This window comes from Rhinatrema bivittatum, chromosome 4 (assembly GCF_901001135.1).
Source record: "Rhinatrema bivittatum chromosome 4, aRhiBiv1.1, whole genome shotgun sequence".
In the NCBI taxonomy this organism is placed as follows: domain Eukaryota; kingdom Metazoa; phylum Chordata; class Amphibia; order Gymnophiona; family Rhinatrematidae; genus Rhinatrema; species Rhinatrema bivittatum.
Genome location: NC_042618.1, coordinates 208,208,077 through 208,227,961, shown reverse-complemented (window position 1 = coordinate 208,227,961; position 19,885 = coordinate 208,208,077). Strand labels below are relative to the sequence as shown.

General features: G+C 46.5%; 1 protein-coding gene across 5 annotated transcripts in view; it reads right to left on the bottom strand.

The window, feature by feature from the left end:
- The window catches only part of RBM6 (RNA binding motif protein 6), a 483,691-nt gene that overhangs the window by 133,889 nt on the left and 329,917 nt on the right, over positions 1 to 19,885 (bottom strand). For 4 of the 5 annotated variants that reach the window (XM_029599637.1, XM_029599633.1, XM_029599634.1 and 1 more), the window contains exons 7-10: positions 19,570 to 19,644; positions 11,370 to 11,430; positions 8,529 to 8,684; positions 7,691 to 8,035 (exon numbers count right to left, since the gene is read on the bottom strand). In XM_029599637.1, coding sequence (XP_029455497.1) covers positions 7,691 to 8,035; positions 8,529 to 8,684; positions 11,370 to 11,430; positions 19,570 to 19,644 — 637 coding nt within the window. The remainder of the gene's footprint in view (positions 1 to 7,690; positions 8,036 to 8,528; positions 8,685 to 11,369; positions 11,431 to 19,569; positions 19,645 to 19,885) is intronic. The other variant, XM_029599635.1, reaches the window with a different exon arrangement.

Sequence of the window (19,885 nt, the reverse complement as noted above, 5' to 3'; positions counted from 1 at the left end):
GTGTGGAGGCAGCAGCAGGGGGGTCCCTGCCAGTAGTCTTCTCATGGCTGCGTACCATGGTCTTCTTGACCAGTCCGGGGCCACCAGAAGTACTAGTCTCCTGTGTAGCTGTATCTTGTGAATGATTGCGCCCAATAGGGGCCACAGCAGGAAGGCGAGTCCCCTGGGCCAGGTCTGTACCAGGGCATCGATCCCCTGGGACTGAGGTTCCCGCCTGCGGCTGAAGTACCTAGGTACTTGGGCGTTGGACCAGTTTGCCAGAAGGTCCATGTCTGGAGTTCCCCACCGGTTCACTATCATATGGAATGCTGCGGTCGACAGCTTCCATTCTCCTGGGTCTAGACTTTCTCTGCTGAGGTAATCTGCCGTGATGTTGTCTTTCCCGGCAATGTGGACGGCTGAGATCTCCTGGAGATTTACTTCCACCCACGACATTAGGGGGTCTATTTCCAGACACACCTGTTGGCTTCTGGTTCCCCCGATGGTTGATGTAGGCCACTGTTGTGGCATTGTCCGACATTACTCTGACCGCTTTGTCTCGGAGTCTGTGAACGAACCGTAGGCAGGCTAGTCTGGCTGCCCGCACTTCTAGGCGGTTGATGTTCCATCCCGACTCTTCTGCATTCCACTGCCTTTGGGCAGTTAGCTCCTCGCAGTGTGCTCCCCACCCTCGTAGGCTGGTGTCTGTGGTGAGCAGGGTCCAGGTTGGTGAAGATAGCCTTGTTTCCCTGGCTCAGGTGGCTGACCTGCAGCCACCATCGTAGCTGGGTCCGAACTCTGCTCGGGAGTGGTAGGCGTACGGCGTAGTTCTGAGACAGTGGATTCCATGGCGATAGAAGTGAGCGCTGTAGGGGTCTCATGTGAGCTCACGCCCATGGCACTACCTCCAGTGTGGATGCCATCAAACCGAGGCCTTGCAGGTAATCCCATGCTGTGGAGCGCGGTTTGCTCAGCAGGGTTTGTAATTGGTTCCTCAGTTTTGATCTCCTTGTGGGAGTCAGGCTGACCTTGTCTTCTTTGGTGTCGAATCGGACTCCTAGATATTCTAGAGACTGTGAGGGCTGCAGACAACTCTTGTTTGTGTAGAGTTCTGACTCTGTTGGTTGCCTGGTGACTTTCCTCTGGGGATTTCGCCCTGATCAGCCAATCGTCTAGGTAATGGTGTACGAGGATTCCTTCCTTTCTCAGTGTTGCTGCCACCACCACTATGATCTTGGTGAACGTCCGGGGTGCTGTGGCTAACCCGAAGGGTAGTGCCCGGAACTGGTAGTGATGTTCCAGGTTTTGAAGCGTAAGAAGCGCTGATATTCCTGATGGATCGGGATGTGTAGGTTGGCTTCCGAAAGATCCAGGGATGTGAGAAACTCTCCCGGTTGTATCACCCTTTATTACAGAGCGTAGGGTTTCCATGTGGAAGCGGGGAATCCTCAGGTGGCGGTTGATCGACTTGAGGTCCAGGATGGGCCTGAACATCCCCTCTTTTTTGGGGATGATAAAATAAATGGAATAATGCCCAGTATTTATTTCTTGTGGAGGTACTGGGGTTATGGCCTCGAGGGCTAGTAGTCTGGTCAGTGTAGTTTCCACTGCCACCCTCTTGGAGGGGGTCGTGGCAGGGGTATTCCACGAACTTGTCCAGAGGGGTTCGTAGGAAATCCAGGTAGTACCTCTCTCGAATGATGGTTAGGACCCACTTGTCCAAAGTTATCTCAACCCATCTGTGGTAGAATAGGGCTAGTCTGCCCCCTATGGCTTCTTCCCTTGGATGGGTTGGCTGGATCTCATTGTGGGGTGGGGTGCGGGTGGGGTGCGGCTGGGGCCTGGGCCCGAGCTGGTTCCCCTTTTGTTGTGCTTGTTCCGAAAGGGCTGGTTCCTGCCTGTAGGGCGGGGCGCTTGATAATTATTTCTGTATGGATTGAAGTGCTGCGAACCTCTGCCCCTGGAGGATCGGGGGAAGGGTCGCTGGTTTCTCTTTCTTTTGTCCTCCGGTAGCCGTGGTAGTGGGGACTCGCCCCATTTGTCAGCCAGTTTCTCTAGTTCACTGCCGAACAGGAGGGATCCCTTGAAGGGCATCCTTGTGAGTCTCGATTTGGAAGACGTGTCGGCTAACCAGCTTCGGAGGCAGAGTTGTCTCCTGGCTGCCACAGCTGATGACACTCCTCTAGCTGTGGTGCGTACCAGGTCGGAGGCAGCATCCGTGAGGAATGATACTGCTGGTTCCATGGCTTCCCCAGGGGTGTTGCTCTTGGTCTGTGATAGGCAGGCACATGTCACAACAGTGCAGCAGGCCGCTATTTGTAGGGACATAGCGGCGACATCAAAGGACTGTTTAAGGATGGATTCCAGACGTCTGTTTTGCGCATCTTTGAGTGTTGCACCTCCCTCCACTGGGATAGTGGTGCGCTTCGAGACCGCGCAGACCATAGCATCCACTTTTGGGCATGTCAGAAGGTCTTTGGCCGCCGGGTCCAGAGGGTACATGGCTGCCATAGCCCATGCCCCTTTGAATGTGGACTCTGGAGCAATCCATTCCAGGTCAATTAGCTGTTGAACGGCTTGTAACAAAGGGAAATGGTGGGAGGTCTGATGGAGTCCCTCTAGCAGAGGATTCGTCTTAGGTTCCCCCGAGGCACTTGTGCCCGGGATCGCAAGTTCCTTCAGGCTGCTGGCGACCAGTTCTGGGAGCTTGTCCTTGGTGAAGAAGTGTCTCATGGTCCGGTGAGGCTCTGTCCCCGGAAGGAGTTCCCCTTCCTCCAGGGACTCTGATTCCTCCTCCGAGAGGTCCGTGTCCCTGTAAGTGGGGCTTCCGGGTGGTGGATTCACTATCCTGGACCTAGCGGGGCCCGGAGTGTAGCGGTCCTCTGGTGAAGGCTGTGGCAGTGTTACCGGAGGCTCCATCTGCATGTGAACGAAGGTGTGCAGGCCTTTGAAAAATTCCACCCAGGAGATAGACACTGGGTCCAAACTAAGAGGCGCTGTGTCCCTGGGGGGCCCCCATTTGAGGGGAGGGGCCCGCTGGGATTTTCTAGGTCCGGGGAACTTATTGAGGAGCTAGCACTCAGGCCCGAATGGGGCTGGCCCTGGACTTGATCCCCCAGGCCTCCTCGCACTGGATACACAGGGTGTCGGCCTCTTCGTGTTGTGCGGCTCTGATGTGGCATGCTGGGCAGAGGCCCTGAACCTTGAACTCCTTCTCTGGTGGTGCCATAGGTATAGACGCGGAAATCTCTTGTGCGAATATGTGCACGTGGAGGGATGTGCGCGCTGGTGTGCGCACAAGTCGTAGTTATGCGCCTGGTGTAGCACGCGCGAGTTGCGCGCGTAACTTGTGCGTACTGCACTTAAGCGTGTAATGTTGTGCACACGACCCGCCCTATGTGCACGGATCGAGGCGGCGAATAGGGCCAAAATGGCGACGACGACCACGCGGGCAATATGGCGACCACCCCGGAGGGTCCCCACGTGGGAGAGCCCTTCGCTCTGACCGGGGTCGTGCCCTGCTAGGGTGGATCAACCTGGTGGCACTGGTCCCGGCCAGCAACCTGTGCGACTCCTCGAGCTTCGGAGACCGAAGACTTTAAACAAGATTTCTACCTTAACTTGTCTCGGCGCTTCCCGCTTTCGTTCCGGGCGGTCCCCGGCTGCGGGGGGAGAGGGCAAATACCTTCACCGCCGCACTCGTGATTGCACCTGCTGCCTCTCAGCCGCGCCCGAAATCGGGGGCTAGGTCCCCGCCAACGGTCGGCCGCCGGACCGAGGCTCACCTCCAAGGGACCACGGAAATCACCTCAGGAATTTTCAACTGGGGGAGGGACCCGAAGGTGTCACCGCAGAAGAGCGAGGCTCGCTGTTGAGGTAGATTTTCTTCTTATTTGGGGTTTTTTCTATTAAATTTTGCTCTAATGCTGTGACCGCTTGCTATGGAGACGGAAAATACTGAAGAGCTGCACTTCCTGCAGGGTTATATGTTCTAGGGCTGATGTCAGATTGAAATCTGATCCGTCTCCAACTGCTATCAGGAGTACACTATACCCATTGGTCCTGAGTCCATCTGCTACACGCTAGGAAATTTCCTTTCAAAGCTTGCTGTCCACATGTATTCTGCCTCCTATTTTTCTACTGAGTACTGGAATCACAGAACCTCTCAGAGCAAGAGGCTGGTAAATAGTCTCCTCCCGGATTTCCAAAAGAAGCTTCTATGTAGGTTAGCAGAAGTTTCCTTGAGAATGACACTTTAGTTGTTCTCACACTCATGGATCATGAGAATGATTTCTGCAGCAACTACATTCTTAGCTGACTTGAGAAGCAGGAGCCTTCACATAACTCCTGCCGGAAGAACTTTCACATTTACAGTCCAAATCCAAGGAACAAAAACCTCCAGAGCACTTACATCCCCTGCTAGCCCAAGGAGGAAGAGACTCCACAGTATTCCCAGTGCCTGTTAGCCAGAAGAGTAGGAACCTACCCTGCACTCCCAACCCTGTTCCCAGATGCTGTCACAGTACTCTTAACCCTTGTAAGGCTCAATCTCCACAGCACTCATAGCTCCATGAGCAAGAAACTTGGCAGCATAATTAGCCCTTGCAGACCCCAAGAACAGGAGGCTCCATAGCACCCTAAGATAAGAAGTGCCATGCTAGGTCAGACCAAGGTCCACTGAGCCCAGCATCCTGTATCCAACAGGGACAGTATGGGTCACAAATACCCAGCAGATCCTCAATAGTTGGTCTATTTCTTATATCTCACTTCCAGGGGATAAGCACTGGCTTTCCTAAATCTACCTGGGTAACAATGAATTTCCATCAAGAGCTTATCAATCCTCTTTGGAATCCCTTTATGTTAGCTGACTTGATCATGTCCCTCTGGCAAAAGATTCCATACTCTTATTGTGTGCTAAGTGAATACTTCCTTTGATGTGTTTTAAATGTCAATTGCTAGTTTCATGATGTGCCCCCTAGTCCTACTGATATATGAAAGGGGTAAATAACCGTTAGCTATTTACCCATTCAACCCCACTCATGATTTTATAAATCTCAATCATGTCCCCCTCTCTGTCATCTCTTTTCCAAGCTACAGAGCCCTAATCTGATTAGAGTCTCTCCATAAGGGAGCTTTTCCATCCCATTTATCATTTTTGTTGTTCTTTACCTTTTCTGTGTCAGTTATTTCTTTTATGAGATAGGGCAATCAGAACCGCATGCACTACAAGGTGCAGTTGCACCATCTATCTATACAAAGGCATTATGATATTCTCAGGTTTGTTCTCTATTCTCCATTCTATTTGCCCTTTTGACTGCCACTGAGACAAAGATTTCAAAGTATTCTAAAAATTAATCTTATTATTTATATTTTCCTCTGCAACTGGACTACAATTTCTAAGTTCAAAAATTCATTTTATCTTATTATTTATATTTGGCATGGTTAATATGTCACTATATCCAAGTTAAATAGTTAAATTATACAGATTATATTACATAATTTTATTAATTACAATGTTAAACTATACTATATTATTTATTACCATTATGTTAAATTGTCATCCAGTTATATTGTTCCATATGTGCCACTGTTCTATGTAAAGTCCCTTATCTCTGTTGGGCAGTTTATCGTTATATGTAAACCGGAGTGATTTGTAGTCTCTATAAGAACCTCGGTATATAAAAATTATAAATAAATAAATAAATAAAATAAATATTCTCCTTTTTCCTTGGATGTGAATCCTAACATGGACCCAGCACGGTGTACCTGTAGTTGGGATTATTTTTTCCTATATATATATTTTTTTGCACTTTTCCACATTAAATTGCATCTCCCATTTAGATGCCTTATCTCCTAGTCTCATAAGGTTCTTCTGTAGTTCCTCACAATCCAATGCTGTTTTAATGACTCAAAACAAGTGTCATTTGCAAATTAGGTCACCTCATGCATTCCTTTTAACAGATAATTTATAAAAATACTAAATAGCATAGGTCCCAGTACAAACCCCTGGGGAACTCCATTAATGACCTTTCTCCATTTGGAAAACTGATCATTTAGTCCTCCCCTCTCTTATCCAGTTACTAGTCTGTCAGCAATCAGTAGCGGCTGCATCAGCACCCACGCACACTCCACCTCTGTTGAGTAGCATAGGCACAAAGTCTTCGAGGTTATGTACTGATAGTACATGCGTACACACAGCTACACACAGACATTAGAACTTAGTGCACAGCTCAGCAGCCAGCAGGGTGTGCATTTGAGCCAATGCGTGCATGTATTCCCTGCTGCTGAGCTGGGTGCATAGCACTGAACGTAGGCATGCACACTTTTGGTGCATGTTCTTTGCAAAGCCACAGGGCTATAGCACTAGAGGCAGACAGAGGTAAACCAGGGACAGCAGCATCTCTCTTCGAGACTCCTAGGGCCAAGAGACTGAAGGAAAGAACAGTGACTCCTGGGGCTGTGGGACTGGAGAGAGGCAGATGAAATCCCAGACATGAATGGGTAGGAGGAACCAGTGCTTAGGTTAAGCTGGGGTCAAGCAGGGACCTGGGGGGGCGGGGGGGGGGGGCGTTGAATCATTGCTCTGTAAATGCTTTGCAGGTGAAAAGCTTATTCACAATACTGGGCCCGAGGAAGTAGTTTCTTTGAATATTTTGTGGAAAGCAAACCAGAGATGAGGCCCTCTATTTTATTCCAGCATGACAGGGGATCTTCTCATACATTAATGCTAATTCCTCATACAAAATAAAATCAAATTACAATCACTTCACCATCATTTCTCAAACTCCAAAAAAAGACCAAAAATTCTTAAATAATTTTTTGCATTTTTTCCCCATGTAAACCTTTTGTATTTAGTGCAGTGGTGTGAAATCCCCTTTCACCCTCCCACAAGATTGCTGCTTTTCATATGCCCCTCCTTTTGAAAGCGTCTTATTGAAGTCAAATATTTTATACAAGACTCTGCACACTTTTGCCATCTGAATTTTCTTGCTTGTATAATGATGGGCTGACCACAGGTCTGTCCCTCAGCCGGCCTCACCTACCTCTGAGGTAGGGCGCTGACAACTTGCTGCTGGACTGAGCCTTTTTAGGCGTATACGTATGTATGCATGCCTCTCTGCACCTTTCATTGGCTCTGTGGCAGGAATCTGGCCCCAGTGCCACTAGATTTAAATAGCTGGTGGGCCATTTAAACTCTCAAGCTCCTAAAGCTCAGCGCTTTTGCAAAAAGTCCCCTGCTAGTTTCAGCAGTGCTAGTTGCCCAGTATGTGACTGCTCTGTTCCTGGATCCTGCCTTGTTCCTATCTTTTTACTTTGCTCCTGATTCCTGCCTTCTGCTTGGTGTCTATCTCATGAGTCTTTATCCAGTCCCACCTCGCTTGTCCTTGCCTGTTCCCTTGTATTTCAGCTCCCTATTCTGTTCCTTGCTGCCTTGTCTTTGGATTGGACCTTGATTCTGCTCTGCCCTCAGCCTGCCCTGTCCTCTGATTGGACACAGCTGGCCTCTGACCTGGCCTTCTCCCACCATCCTTGTACTCTGCTTAAAAGTCCTGCTGGCCAACAGAACCTACGGGCTCAACCCAAGAGGGAGGGGGTTGGTCAGACAGAAGACCTTGTTTCATGGAGAGTCAGCTGCCTTCTGTTAAGGCCTATTTTGTATTCTCACAAGATAGGATGCGTAAACTTAACAGCGGTCCAAAGGCTCACTAACCACATATCTGCTCACTTTTGCTGTCAGCTTCCTGCAGCATGTCTTCTCCATGATGTGATTTCTTCTCCGTCTCTCTCCTTGAGCGGTTCTGCCCTTCTCTCCGGTGAAGGCCTTTGGCTGTGCGCTTCCTAGGCTCCTTGGGAGATTGTCGCTTCTCTACTTCCTCCTTTTTCCTCTGCTCATGATCTACAGGACCCTGAGATGGGTGCGGCAGCTCCTGTGGGGACCTCGGTGGTGTTGAAGGAGGTGACACAACATCTTTCTGTTTCTGAGTCAGAGACTGTGATAATGCTACCTGCTCCTGTGATGCCTTATGTGTTTTCTCATCTGATTTCAGCTCCAGTTCTAGAGAAGAAACAAAACAGAATAAAATGGGTTCACAATGATCTTATGCAGATTAAATAAAAACTGGTGTCTACTACGTAAATTCTACTTTTCCAGCAGGGATGACCAGACCTGGCCCTTGAGAACTAACACAATGTCTGCTCTACATACACAAGGTGACTTTAGTTTAGGTTCAGTCCTTTTGGGTACAGAAAGCTACTTTTTCATCACAATAAAACTCAGTACTATGGGCACATCCAAACATAAGGCAGACAAAAAAATACAGACTCATCAAACTGAATTTCATGTCAATTATTTAAGCCTTCAACTACATACACACACCTTTTCCTTGTAATTCACTTATCATAATCCCCCCTCACCCCCTCCCAGCTATTAAACAACTTTAGTTTAAATAGCAATTTATATTGATTACCCAAAAACCTCTTTATACTCGAGGACTGGAGCTGGCAATGAGTTACTTCATCAGTTGTTAAGTACGGTTTACAAAACATACCTGGCACTGTAGTTTTACCCTGCAAATGCGTTGCAAAGGTTCTTGGAGTTATTTTGGGACTATTTCTGAAATTTTGTTGAATATCTGCTGTTTTTACTGGAAACAAATTAGATGGATTTTCAGTTGCTGAAGATTCTTGGAGATGCCTGCAAAATGCTTAAGATTTGAAGGATATGCATCAAGATGTTTGCTACATATTATATACCTCTGCTTGATTTCATTTTTTTTTTTTTTAGTTTAAGTCTAAGGAATTCAGCTCATAGACATGCAAGTAACTCTATGAAGTATCACATAGCAAGGGTAAATCAGGATAATCACTGGGCTGGTGAAAGCGGAGAAGAGAAAGGCACTCCTAATTACTTATACTAGAGAAAGCTGGAGGCATGGGATTCCAGCTACTCACTATTTGGGTTAGAGAAAGCAATATTTATTTATTTATTTTGATTTTTTTTCTATACCGATGTTCCTGTATACAATACATATCGCACCGGTTTACATGGAACTGAACTGTAATATGGGTCAAGATTGCCTCTGGCTGGACTAGATTAAACCTATAGGAGTTAGGATTCCCTCATTAGGCTGGAGAACACTGTAGAAAACTCAGGATCCTCACTTATGGGCCGATACAGTAACGTGTGCTCTGGTGGAGCGCACTGTTAGCCCGCATTTGGCCACGCGTTTTCAATGCGCTATTTTTACCCCTTATACAGTAAGGAGTAATAGCGCGTTGAAAACGTGCAGCCAACCCCCCCCGAAACTAATAGCGCCCGCAACATGCAAATGCAAGTTGATGGCCCTATTAGTTATTCCCGCGCGATCCAGAAAGTAAAATGTGCAGCCAAGCCGCACATTTTACTCTCAGAAATTAACTCCTGCCAAAGACAGGTGTTAATTTCAGCACGCACCGGGGAAGTGTACAGAAAAGCAGAAAAAACTGCTTTTCTGTACCTCCGACTTAATATCATAGCGAAATTAAGTCAGAGACCCCAAAAATTAAAAAAATTAAAAAAAACTAAAAATCGGCCCACGGCCCATGGGTTGGAAGACGGACACTCAATTTTGCCAGCGTCCGTTTTCCAAATCCGTGGCTGTCAGCGGGTTCGACAACAGACGCCGGTAAAATTGAGCGTTGGCTGTCAAACCCGCTGAAAGCCGCCACTTCTGTCAAAAAGGAGGCACTAGAGACGCACTAATGTCCCTAGCGCCTCCTTTTACTGCGGGCCCTCATTTGCATGCAGGCCGATACTGAATCGCGCCCACGGGAGAGTGGCCTGTGTGCGCATCGGGAGAGCGGGCACTCGCCAGCTCTCCCGCGCGTCTTTCTGTATCGGCCCGTTAATGAGCTGGAGACAGCTATGAAAAGGGCTGATGCAATAAAATGTGTTCGGCGGAGTGCACAGTTTTAACCCGCAGTTGTGTGCATATTTTTTGTGTGCAAACTTTACTGCAGACACAGCAAGGAGTTTTGTACACAATAATGTGCTTACAGATTAGCACCCTCTCATACACATTCCATGTTAATGATGGCAATGGCTATTACCCACCCTCCCCCCCTTGCAGAGAGGTGTGCTAGCTTACCTCATGTTTTCTTAGCACTGGAAGCTTTTCTCTTAGTCAAAGGTGAAATAAAATTGTCCAGGGTTTATGTTAATCTGTGAGTGGGAGCTGGAGCTCTAGTGCTGGGACCTATAGTCAAAATTTGTGGGCAGAAAACATGCTTTATGCACACAAATTATGATTTATGCACACAAAAACGTTTACAACATTTACAATATCTTTGTGTGCATAAATCATTTGTTTATGTGTAGAAAGTATGCTCTGTGTGCACAAAGTATGTTTTCAGTGCATATCCCCTGCTTTCTTTTTCTGCAGCACTGGATCTTGCTCCCTATGCAAAAGGCTGAGCATATACTAACTCGGGTTTGCACGCTTTCTTTTTAAACTCCTGATGCAGTAGCATACCATTTGCTTACTGCATCAGGAATTACATTTTTTCCTGCATGGGTTTAAAATGCTCAATGGGCTCAAAGTCAGGATCTGATCTCAGTGGACTGCAGAAAACTGGGGAAAATGGTTTTCACTTCCTGGAGCATGCTGAGCTGAGAATAAGTTGACAATGTCAAGTGAAAGCAGGTTTGTATGTGCTGGCATGTGAAGTAGAAAGTAAAATTTGGAAACTAGGGACAAAAATGTCATCCTCCCAATACATAAGGCCTTGTGTGGAGTATGGGGCTCAGGTTAGGTTACCTTTCCTGAAAAAGCATATTTAAGTATTAAAAAAATTATATTAAAAGCTACTAAGCTGTTAAAAGAAATGCCAAAGTTTAATTATAATTTTTAAAAAAGTGTCTCAAGTGGGGCTATTTTCTTTAAAAAAGTGCAAAAGGAATTATACTGTACAAATATTGCAATGGATCCTATAGAGATCTTCCATAGATGTTTTAATTCAGAAACAAAAAACAAAAACAAAGAAACATTCTCTCAGGATAACAAGAAACAGTGTTCACTATCTCAAAAAGGAAGGTATCTTTTACTGAATAAATAATAAAATTATTAGACTTTTTTCTAACAGAGAAGGTAATGACTACAATGCATCTTCAAATCAATACTAAACAAGTACTTGGAGAACAAATTGGTGGCTATGATGCTGTAATTATACTTCAAAGAAAGGTGCAGATTGCCATATTTGGGATCAGGTATGAAATTATTTTCATTTTGCAGTTGAACCGCAGCTACAGATGCAGTGATTTTCACCTCTGGTCTTCTTTCAACCTATCTACATAATCAGGAAATTTCTGACTTAGTCCCTTCATCCTAATCTGGACATTAATAAATACTCACTCTCTCTTGATGTGCTGCATTGGACACAGTTTTCTTGAAATCCCACATTAATCGCATCGCACTGCAAGAAAAGAGAGAATCAGCCCCTCTTATCTCAGGAGAGAAAAAGAGAACCAGTACATTGCAGCCCATTTAAAACAGTTAAGCACCTTCGCCTGAATCTTTGGGACCACATTTTTCCAAAGAGTATGCATGATGCTGTTGAGCAGCAGTACTGTGCACTTTATTTTGTAAAATATCCAAACATGAGCCAAGTGATTTGTAGATGCATGTGATCTTTTTCCATTTATTTATTTATATGATTACTCATTTGCATAGAACAAGTAGGAGAAGACAGGCTTTGGTACGTCATCTCACTATGGCAAATAAGTTTTTCATGATCTGAGGAAATTTGCAATCAATCATGATCATCAAAATGAATCATGGATCATTATCCACATTTTTGTATATCTTAACCTGCAAATCACTTGGTCCATCTATAACAATATCAATTTCTTCTACGGAAATGTTCATGATCACCATTTAAAGTCTGAGATAGCAAATGTTGCTTACCTGTAACAGGTGTTCTCACAGGACAGCAGGATGCTAGTCCTCACATATGGGTGACATCACAGGATGGAGCCCAATCACGGAACACTTGTCAAAGTTTCTAGAAATTTGACTATCATCTACTGGGCATGCCCAGCATGGCACTAAACCTGCAGCCAGCAGGGGTCCCCATTCAGTCTTGTTCAAAGCTACAGGAAGTGACAAAAATAAAATAAGGAAACAAACCCTACACCGCGGGGTGGCGGGTGGGTTTCGTGAGGACTAACATCCTGCTGTCCTGTGAAAACATCTGTTACAGGTAAGCAACATTTGCTTTCTCACAGGACAAGCAGAATGTAGTCCTCACATATGGGTGAGTACAGAACTGAGGATGTCCGAGAAATGCACCAAATGTACCCAAGATGTGCAATTGGCACAAGGACTGGAGCGGAATTTGGTAGAGGGCATCCTGAAACCTAACAGGCAGGCGGAAGGGTGTTGGTACGTCAAGTTGTAAAAAGGTTGTGCAAGACAGATTGGCCGAAGATGGAATCTTGTCTTCCGGCCTTGTCTAAGCAATAATGGGCTGTAAAGGTATGGAGAGAACTCCAGGTAGCAGTCCTGCAAATGTCAGGAAGCGGCATCGAGCATAGGTGTGGTACTGAAATCGCCATGGCCCTCGCAAAGTGTACTTTAACACGGTTTTGAAGTGGAATGCCTGCTTGCTGACTGCAAAAGGATATGCAGTCCGCTAACCAGGAGGAGAGAGTCTGCTTACCCACAGGCTGCCCCAATTTGATGGAATGGAAAGAGACAAATAATTGAGTGCTTTTAATGTGGGCAGCTGTATGGTCTAGATAGAAGGCTGAAGCCCGTTTACAGTCAAGGGTATGCAGAGCCTGTTCTCCTGGACTGGAATGAGGCCTGGGAAAGAAGGTAGGTAGTATAATGGATTGATTAATGTGAAACTCCAATACTACCTTAGGTAAGAACGTAGGGTGAGTGCGGAGTACTGCCCGGTCCTGCAGAAGTTTAGTGTAAGGCGGATAGGTGACTAGGGCCTGTAACTCACTAACTCTGCGAGCAGATGTGATTGCCAAAAGAAAAATCACTTTCCATGTGAGATAGCGAAGATCACAGGATTGGAGATGCTCGAATGGTGGTTTCATGAGCCGACTCAAAACCAGACTGAGGTTCCAAGAAGGGGCCGGAGGGCGCAGTGGAGGCTTGAAGTGAAGCAAGCCCTTCAGAAAATGTGTTATGAGGGGTTGTACTGAAATAAGAACATCCCCGACACCTCTATGGAAAGCTGCTGCTGCACCGACATGCATTCTGATGGAGGAGGTTTTTAGACCTGATTCTGACAAGTGCCAGAGATAGTCTAGAAACTTTGTGGGTGGAATAGGTAAAGGGATCAAGGGATTGAGAAGAACACCATGATTCAAACCTGTTCCATTTGTAAGAGTAAGATTTTCTCGTGGAAGGCTTCTGCAAAGCAATCGGGACACAGGAAACTGGCTCCGAAAGGTTAAGAGGCTGAAGAATTAACCTTTCAACATCCAAGCCGTCAGAGACAAGGCCTGAAGATTGGGGTGGTGTAGGCACCCATTGTTCTGAGTGATCAGAAGCGGGTCCTTTCCCAAAGGAATGTGCCTGCAAATGGAGAGGTCCTGAAGTATTGGAAACCACACTTGTCGAGGCCAGTGAGGAGCTATCAAGATCATGCTTCCCCTGTCCTGACGTAACTTCACGAGAGTTTGAGAGAAGTGGAAGTGGAGGGAATGCATATAGGAGACCGGTTGCCCATGAGAGGGAGAACGCATCTCTTGGCTGAGAGTGTTGGCTGCGAGTGAGAGAGCAAAAGTTCTCTACTTTGCGGTTCTGAGGTGACGCAAAGAGGTCTATGTGGGGGTAACCCCAACGTTGGAATATTGAGTCCGCTACAGTGGGGTTGAGGGACCACTCATGTGGCTGAAAGGTGCGACTCAGCTTGTCCGCCAACACATTGTCCAATCCCAGCAAGTAGGTGGCCCTGAGGTACATAGAATGGGAGAGGGCCTCTGCCCATATCTGTGCAGCCTCCTGACACAGTAGGTAGGAGCCCGTCCTTTCCTGTTTGTTGATGTACCACATGGCCACCTGGTTGTCTGACAATGAGGATGACCTGGTTGGAAAGGTGATCCTGAAATACCCTGAGAGCATATCTGATTGCTCGCAGCTCCAGGAAATTGATTTGGTGTTTGGCTTCCTCTGGAGACCAAGTTCCTTGTCTCTGCAAATCGGCGACATGGGCTTCCCAGCTGAGGTTGGAAGCATCGGTGGTGAGAATTATTTGAGGATCTGGAGCCTGGAAGGGTAGGCCTCGAAGGAGATTGATCTGATTTTGCCACCAGGCTAGAGACTGATGAAGTGAGACGGTGATGTGGACAATGGTCGATAGAGGTTGGATGGACCATTGGGGTAACCTGTACTGAGGACGCCATGTGTCCTAGCAGGATGAGGAAGTGGCGTGTAGTCGTGCGGTGCTAAGACTATAGCTGGTGCGCGAGAGAGATGAGCATGAGAGCTCGCTGTCGAGGCAGAAATGCCTTTGCCTGCAAGGTGTCCAAGTCTGCCCTATGAATGATAAAGTTTGAGATGGGACTAAGCAGGATTTCGCGTAGTTGACGAGAAATCCTAGAAAATCAGTGTGTAAAGTAAGACGTAGGGACAACAGAGCAGCTTGCTGAGGTGGGAGCCTGATCAACCAATCGTCTCTAGAAAGGGCTAGATGTGGACACCTTGAGTCCTGAGGAAGGCTGCTACTACTACAGGGCCATTGGTGAAGACTCGTGGTGCAGATGCCAGACGAATGGTAGCACTCAGTACTGATAGTGCTTGGGGCCTACCAGAAATCTCAGGAACCTGCGATGAGATGGAGTTATCGCAATGTGTTGTGTACGCATCTTGGAGATCGAGAGAGCAGAGCCATTCTCCTTTTTGCAGAAGAGGAAGGAGGGAACCAAGGTACCATCTTGAACTTTTCTCGGTGGAGGGTACTTGAGGGCATGTAGGTCCAGAATTGGACGAATGCCGCCTGATTTTTTGGGGATTAGAAAGTTACCGGGAATAGAATCCTAGGCCTTGCTGGGAGTAGGGCACTGCTCTATTGCTCTGGACTGGAGGGAGACCTCCTGCTCCAGGAGAAGTGAGTGGTCGGATGTTCTCCACGTCAGTAGAGGTGGGGAATCCGGTGGGATGGAGAGAAAGTTCAGGTGATAACCTTGAGAGATTATGGCAAGGATCCACTGGTCTGAGGTGATTGTGTGCCACCTGTTGTTGAAATGGCACAATCGACCTCCCACTAGTATCTGAGGCAGTGGAAACTGGCTGCTGCTCTCTATGCAGGAGTCAAAAGCCGGAAGCAGGGCCCGGCTGAGGAGCTACCTGGGGCTTTTGTTTCCGCGGTTGACGAGACTGGGGCCTTTTGGAAAGGTCTCGTGGAACGAGTTCTAGACAGTGGTGGACAGGACTTTTTGGACGGAAGAATGACTTTTTAGTACCCTTCCTGAAAGGCTATTTGGAGGAATACTCAGAGGGCATCAGAGCGAGCTGGCGAAGGGTCTCATGATGGTCCTTGAGTTCCGCCACCGTCCGCTGAATCTGTTCACCAAACAGATTGTCTCCTATGCAGGGCAGAGCTGATAATCTGTCTTGTACTTCAGGGCGTAAGTCCGAAGACGTAAGCCAGGCCCATCTTCTTGCTGAAATAGCAGTTGCAGATACCCTGGAAGCGGTGTCGAAGATATCATAAGAGGATCTTATTTCATGCTTCCCCTGCCTCGAAACCCTTGTGTACCAGGGTTTGAAGCTGTTCCTGGAATTGCTGGGGCAGGGACTCTGCAAAGTCCTGTATCTGCTTGACCTGTTATACTGAGTCATATACAGCTGGTAAGAGGCGATCCGAGAGATAAGCATTGATCCTGGAAGATACACAGGCCAATAGCAACCAGGAATTTCTGTTCCTTATCTGGGGGAAAGGAAGAGTGGGATTTTGATCTTTTTGCCCTCTTTTGGGCCGATTCTACAACCACAGATTGGTGATCCAGCTGAGGTTTCTGGAATCCTGGGACTGACTGGACCAAATAAGTGGTATCAGCTTTTCTGTTGACTGGAGCAACAGAACCAGGGTGTTCCCAGTTCTTTTTGAGGAAGTCCAAAAGAACCTGGTGAATAGGGATGGAGGTTATTTCCTTGGGAGCATCCAGGAATTGTAACAGCTCCATCATTTGGTGCCTATCATCTTGCTCAGTCTGTAATTGGAAGGGAACCAATTCAGACATTTCCTTCACAAAATTTATGAAGGACAAGTCCTCTGGAGGAGAACGCTTCGTACTTTCAGTAGGAGAAGGTGACGATGGTAAATCATCGGTATCTTGAGATGAATCGTCAGTCCAGGTGTCATAGGGATCAGCACCTGTCCCTGTAGGAACCCGAGAAGGACGGGACGATGGTATTCCTGAAGGTCCTGGTCTAGGATCTGAAGGCATCGAGGGAAGTACTGGAGGCACCGATGAAGGCATCGAGGGCACCAGTGCAGGCATCGAAGGCATCGATGGATGGATCGATGGCGAAGATGGGCAGATCGGCATCGGAAGGACTCCCGATGGAGGAATGCGGAACGGTGCTTCCCCTCCCAATGACAGGGTAAGCGGGGAAGGCACCGGGGCCATCGGTGACCCAGGATCCATCGGTGGAAAAGCGGCTATGAGCACTTCCATCTTCGAGAGTAGTGGTGCTGGAATGGGATCCAAGGTTGGTTCCGCAACCGGCACCGATTTCGGCGCCGGGGGACCTTGGTGTCTGTGCATCACCTTATCGATGGCCTCCTGAACCATCCAGTCCAGTTCTTCACGGAGACCTGGAGCAAGCAGCCCCGGCTCCAGAAGAGAAGAAGAAGTCAGAGGCATAGCTGAAGGGACCACCGTTAAAGGCAGAGTCACAGCTCCCGATACCCGTCCGGCTGAGGGTTGCCTCGGTGACCCGGTTGCAGAAAGGGTCGGTGCCTTTTCTGGACGGGGTTTCTTCGATGGCGGCTCGGACGATGGCAAGGTCGATGATTTTCCTTCATCGATGGTCCGAGACTTCCGGTGTCGATGCCGATGTTTCTCTCTACGATCCCCTCGGTCCTGAGGGGGAGTAGAGGTAGTCAAAGGCCGAGAAGTTGACGCCGGACAGTCACCAGCTGGTGGCCAATACTGGCGCGAAGTTGATGGTGCCAGTTCAGACGACGTCTATGCAATAGACGGTGTTGGAGTTTGAGAACGGAAGAGAAGTTCCATTCTCCATTCTGGCCTTGCGACCTTTTGGTGTCATTAAGGCACATTTGGTGCAAATCAGGACATCATGCTCGCATCCGAGACACATTACACAGACTTTATGTGGGTCTGTAATGGACATGGTGCGAGTACAGTCCAGGCACCAACAGAACCTCGACGCCATGGCCTTTGAAAAATTTAGCCGTGGTACGGTCGACGGCCACTAGGGCCAAACTCGATGGGAATCGACCGAAAACGGGTAAAAACTTACCGGAGTACTGCGGAGTCAAAAATTCGAAGGAGGGACCCTCATGGGGTATGAAAGTGTTTAGTAATTCCGTGAGGAAAATTCCTGTCAGGAGTCTCTGTGGAGCTCCTTAACCTGCGTGGCTACTGCTGCGCGGAAAAAAGAAGACTGAAGGGGGACCCTTGCTGACTGCAGATTTAGTGCCATGCTGGGCATGCCGTGTAGGTGCCAGTCAAAGTGTTCCATGATTGGGCTCCATCCTGTGATGTCACCCATATGTGAGGACTACCATCCTGCTTGTCCTGTGAGAAAAAATTCAACCAATCAGAAAGCTCAGCTATTTCTTCTCTGGTTGACATTCCTATTTACAGAAGAGTAGGGAAAGAAGTTAAAAAAAAAATAAAACAAAACTTGCTTGTTTATGTAATTTGATGTTTTATGTTGTAATATGCCTTTGAACTACTTATATAGGAAGGGGTGGAACATAGAATTTTTTAAATAAATATATATATTCTCACTCTCTTTCTATACGCCTCATGTCACATTGTTCAAAGTTCTAGCAGATTTAAAAGGTTCATCTTATAAATTAAGTGCCATGTCATATTAGTTGGCAATTTGTTTCTGGTCTCACTAGGGCCAACCTGGCTAAGACAAATATCGCTGTGTTTTTACAAAAAAACAGTAACTGTAAGGGCCTGATTCATTGTGCAATTTTACCCATAGACAAAGATTAGGAGAAGGACTGAGGGGTCAGTTTTCACAAACTCCTGGGGGAGGCCTGATTTGGATTCAATTATTCGCCTTTCCAAATCTGAGCTCAAGACAGTCACACTATAGGCACAAGTAGGTAGTTCCCTAACTAGATTAATCGAGCATAAAAGCTGTATAAAAACTGAAGCAGGCAGCTCCTATTGTACCCCATTGTCTGGAGAAAAATCATGGCTTTAGAGATTTGAAATGGACGATTTTAGAAGCTGTAAATCCCCCAGGACGGGGTGAGGACGTTCAATCGCTGCTGAATCATCGAGAAGTTTTCTGGATTTTCAAACTAAATCCAGATTAAATAAGGTGATTAATTGGTACTCATTAATTTAATGACTCTGTGTCTGAAGGGAGATGAAACATTTTTAGCTGGGTAAGGGTCAAATAAATTAAGTCTGATGGGTTCCTGTTTAAAACTTTGATGTGACTTCCGGTTCTTAAGAATTTAAAGAGCCAGTCCCGATGCCATTTTTAAAGGGAAGTGAAACGCCATTGAAGTACCACGGTAAAAGTTTGGTCGAGCAGTCTTAGGTTTTATACGTGAAGAAGAATCTTCAAAAGAAAAGAAAGAGACCCCCCTGAGGCAGATATCGAAACTTGGATCCAGGTCAGGGCAGGAAAACTAAATACTAAGATAAGTGGCGTTTTCATGTCTAGTCTTCATGAAATCTAGATTCATTCCAAAAGTGGATAGGATAAACAGAGACTGCTTTAATAAAGGACCTTCAGTATAAAAGACTTTGAATATATATTGAATTTCCTAGAGTTGGGATTTTTAAGTGATTTTTTGAAAATGAAAATGATGAATAAAACATAAAACTGGACTTGTGAGTAAAAACAGGATGTTTTTGGACATTGAGTACTTGAAGGTCCTACAAAAATAAAAATAAGAAAAAATAAATCAATACAAAAATTGGATATAGCAGTGGAATACACTAGTAAAATAATTGCACTACTGAGAGACATTGTTGTTTGGTGTAAGTATTTAGTCCTCAGATTACGTTGAATTTGGGCTTTAGTGATTGGATTTAAATAAGACTTCACATACCATAAAGATATGGAATTCAGTTCTCACACATTCTAGAATGTTTTGGGATGGTTGGCAGTAGAACACAATGGTACTAGCATTTATCCAGCGACTCAGAACATCATGGCCTGTTAGGGTACCTTGCCCAGAATTACAGACTGGTAAAGATAAACCCAGACAAAACAAACTAAAAAGAAATTCAGGGTCGCCTGAGTTCCAGACCCACATGCTAACTGCAATATTCATTGCCTGCTTAGTACTTAACCACGACGCATTCACCTTGTTCTGCCACTGTGGAGACAAACAAGGTTAATGACCATGACGCTCTTGTACACTCACCTGATGGCAGTACCAATCATCTGGTCCGCTGCTGTAATGCAGAGACACTTCTGTGCCACATATAGTAAGATAGCCCTGTGGGAGAAGAAGGTTAATTGCTAACACACCAAATATACTATTACAATCAGAAAATTAAGAAGCCAAGCATTCAATTCCCAGATATAGAAATTAACCAGGAAGTCTGATTTTTCTTCACAAAATGGATTGGACTTCATTCCATGTGAGCCAGATATCAAGTTCCAAACATTCCTGGGCTTCTCCAATGCATAAAAAAATGAAATCTAAAATGTTCTACAGCAATATCTTTCAGAAAGCA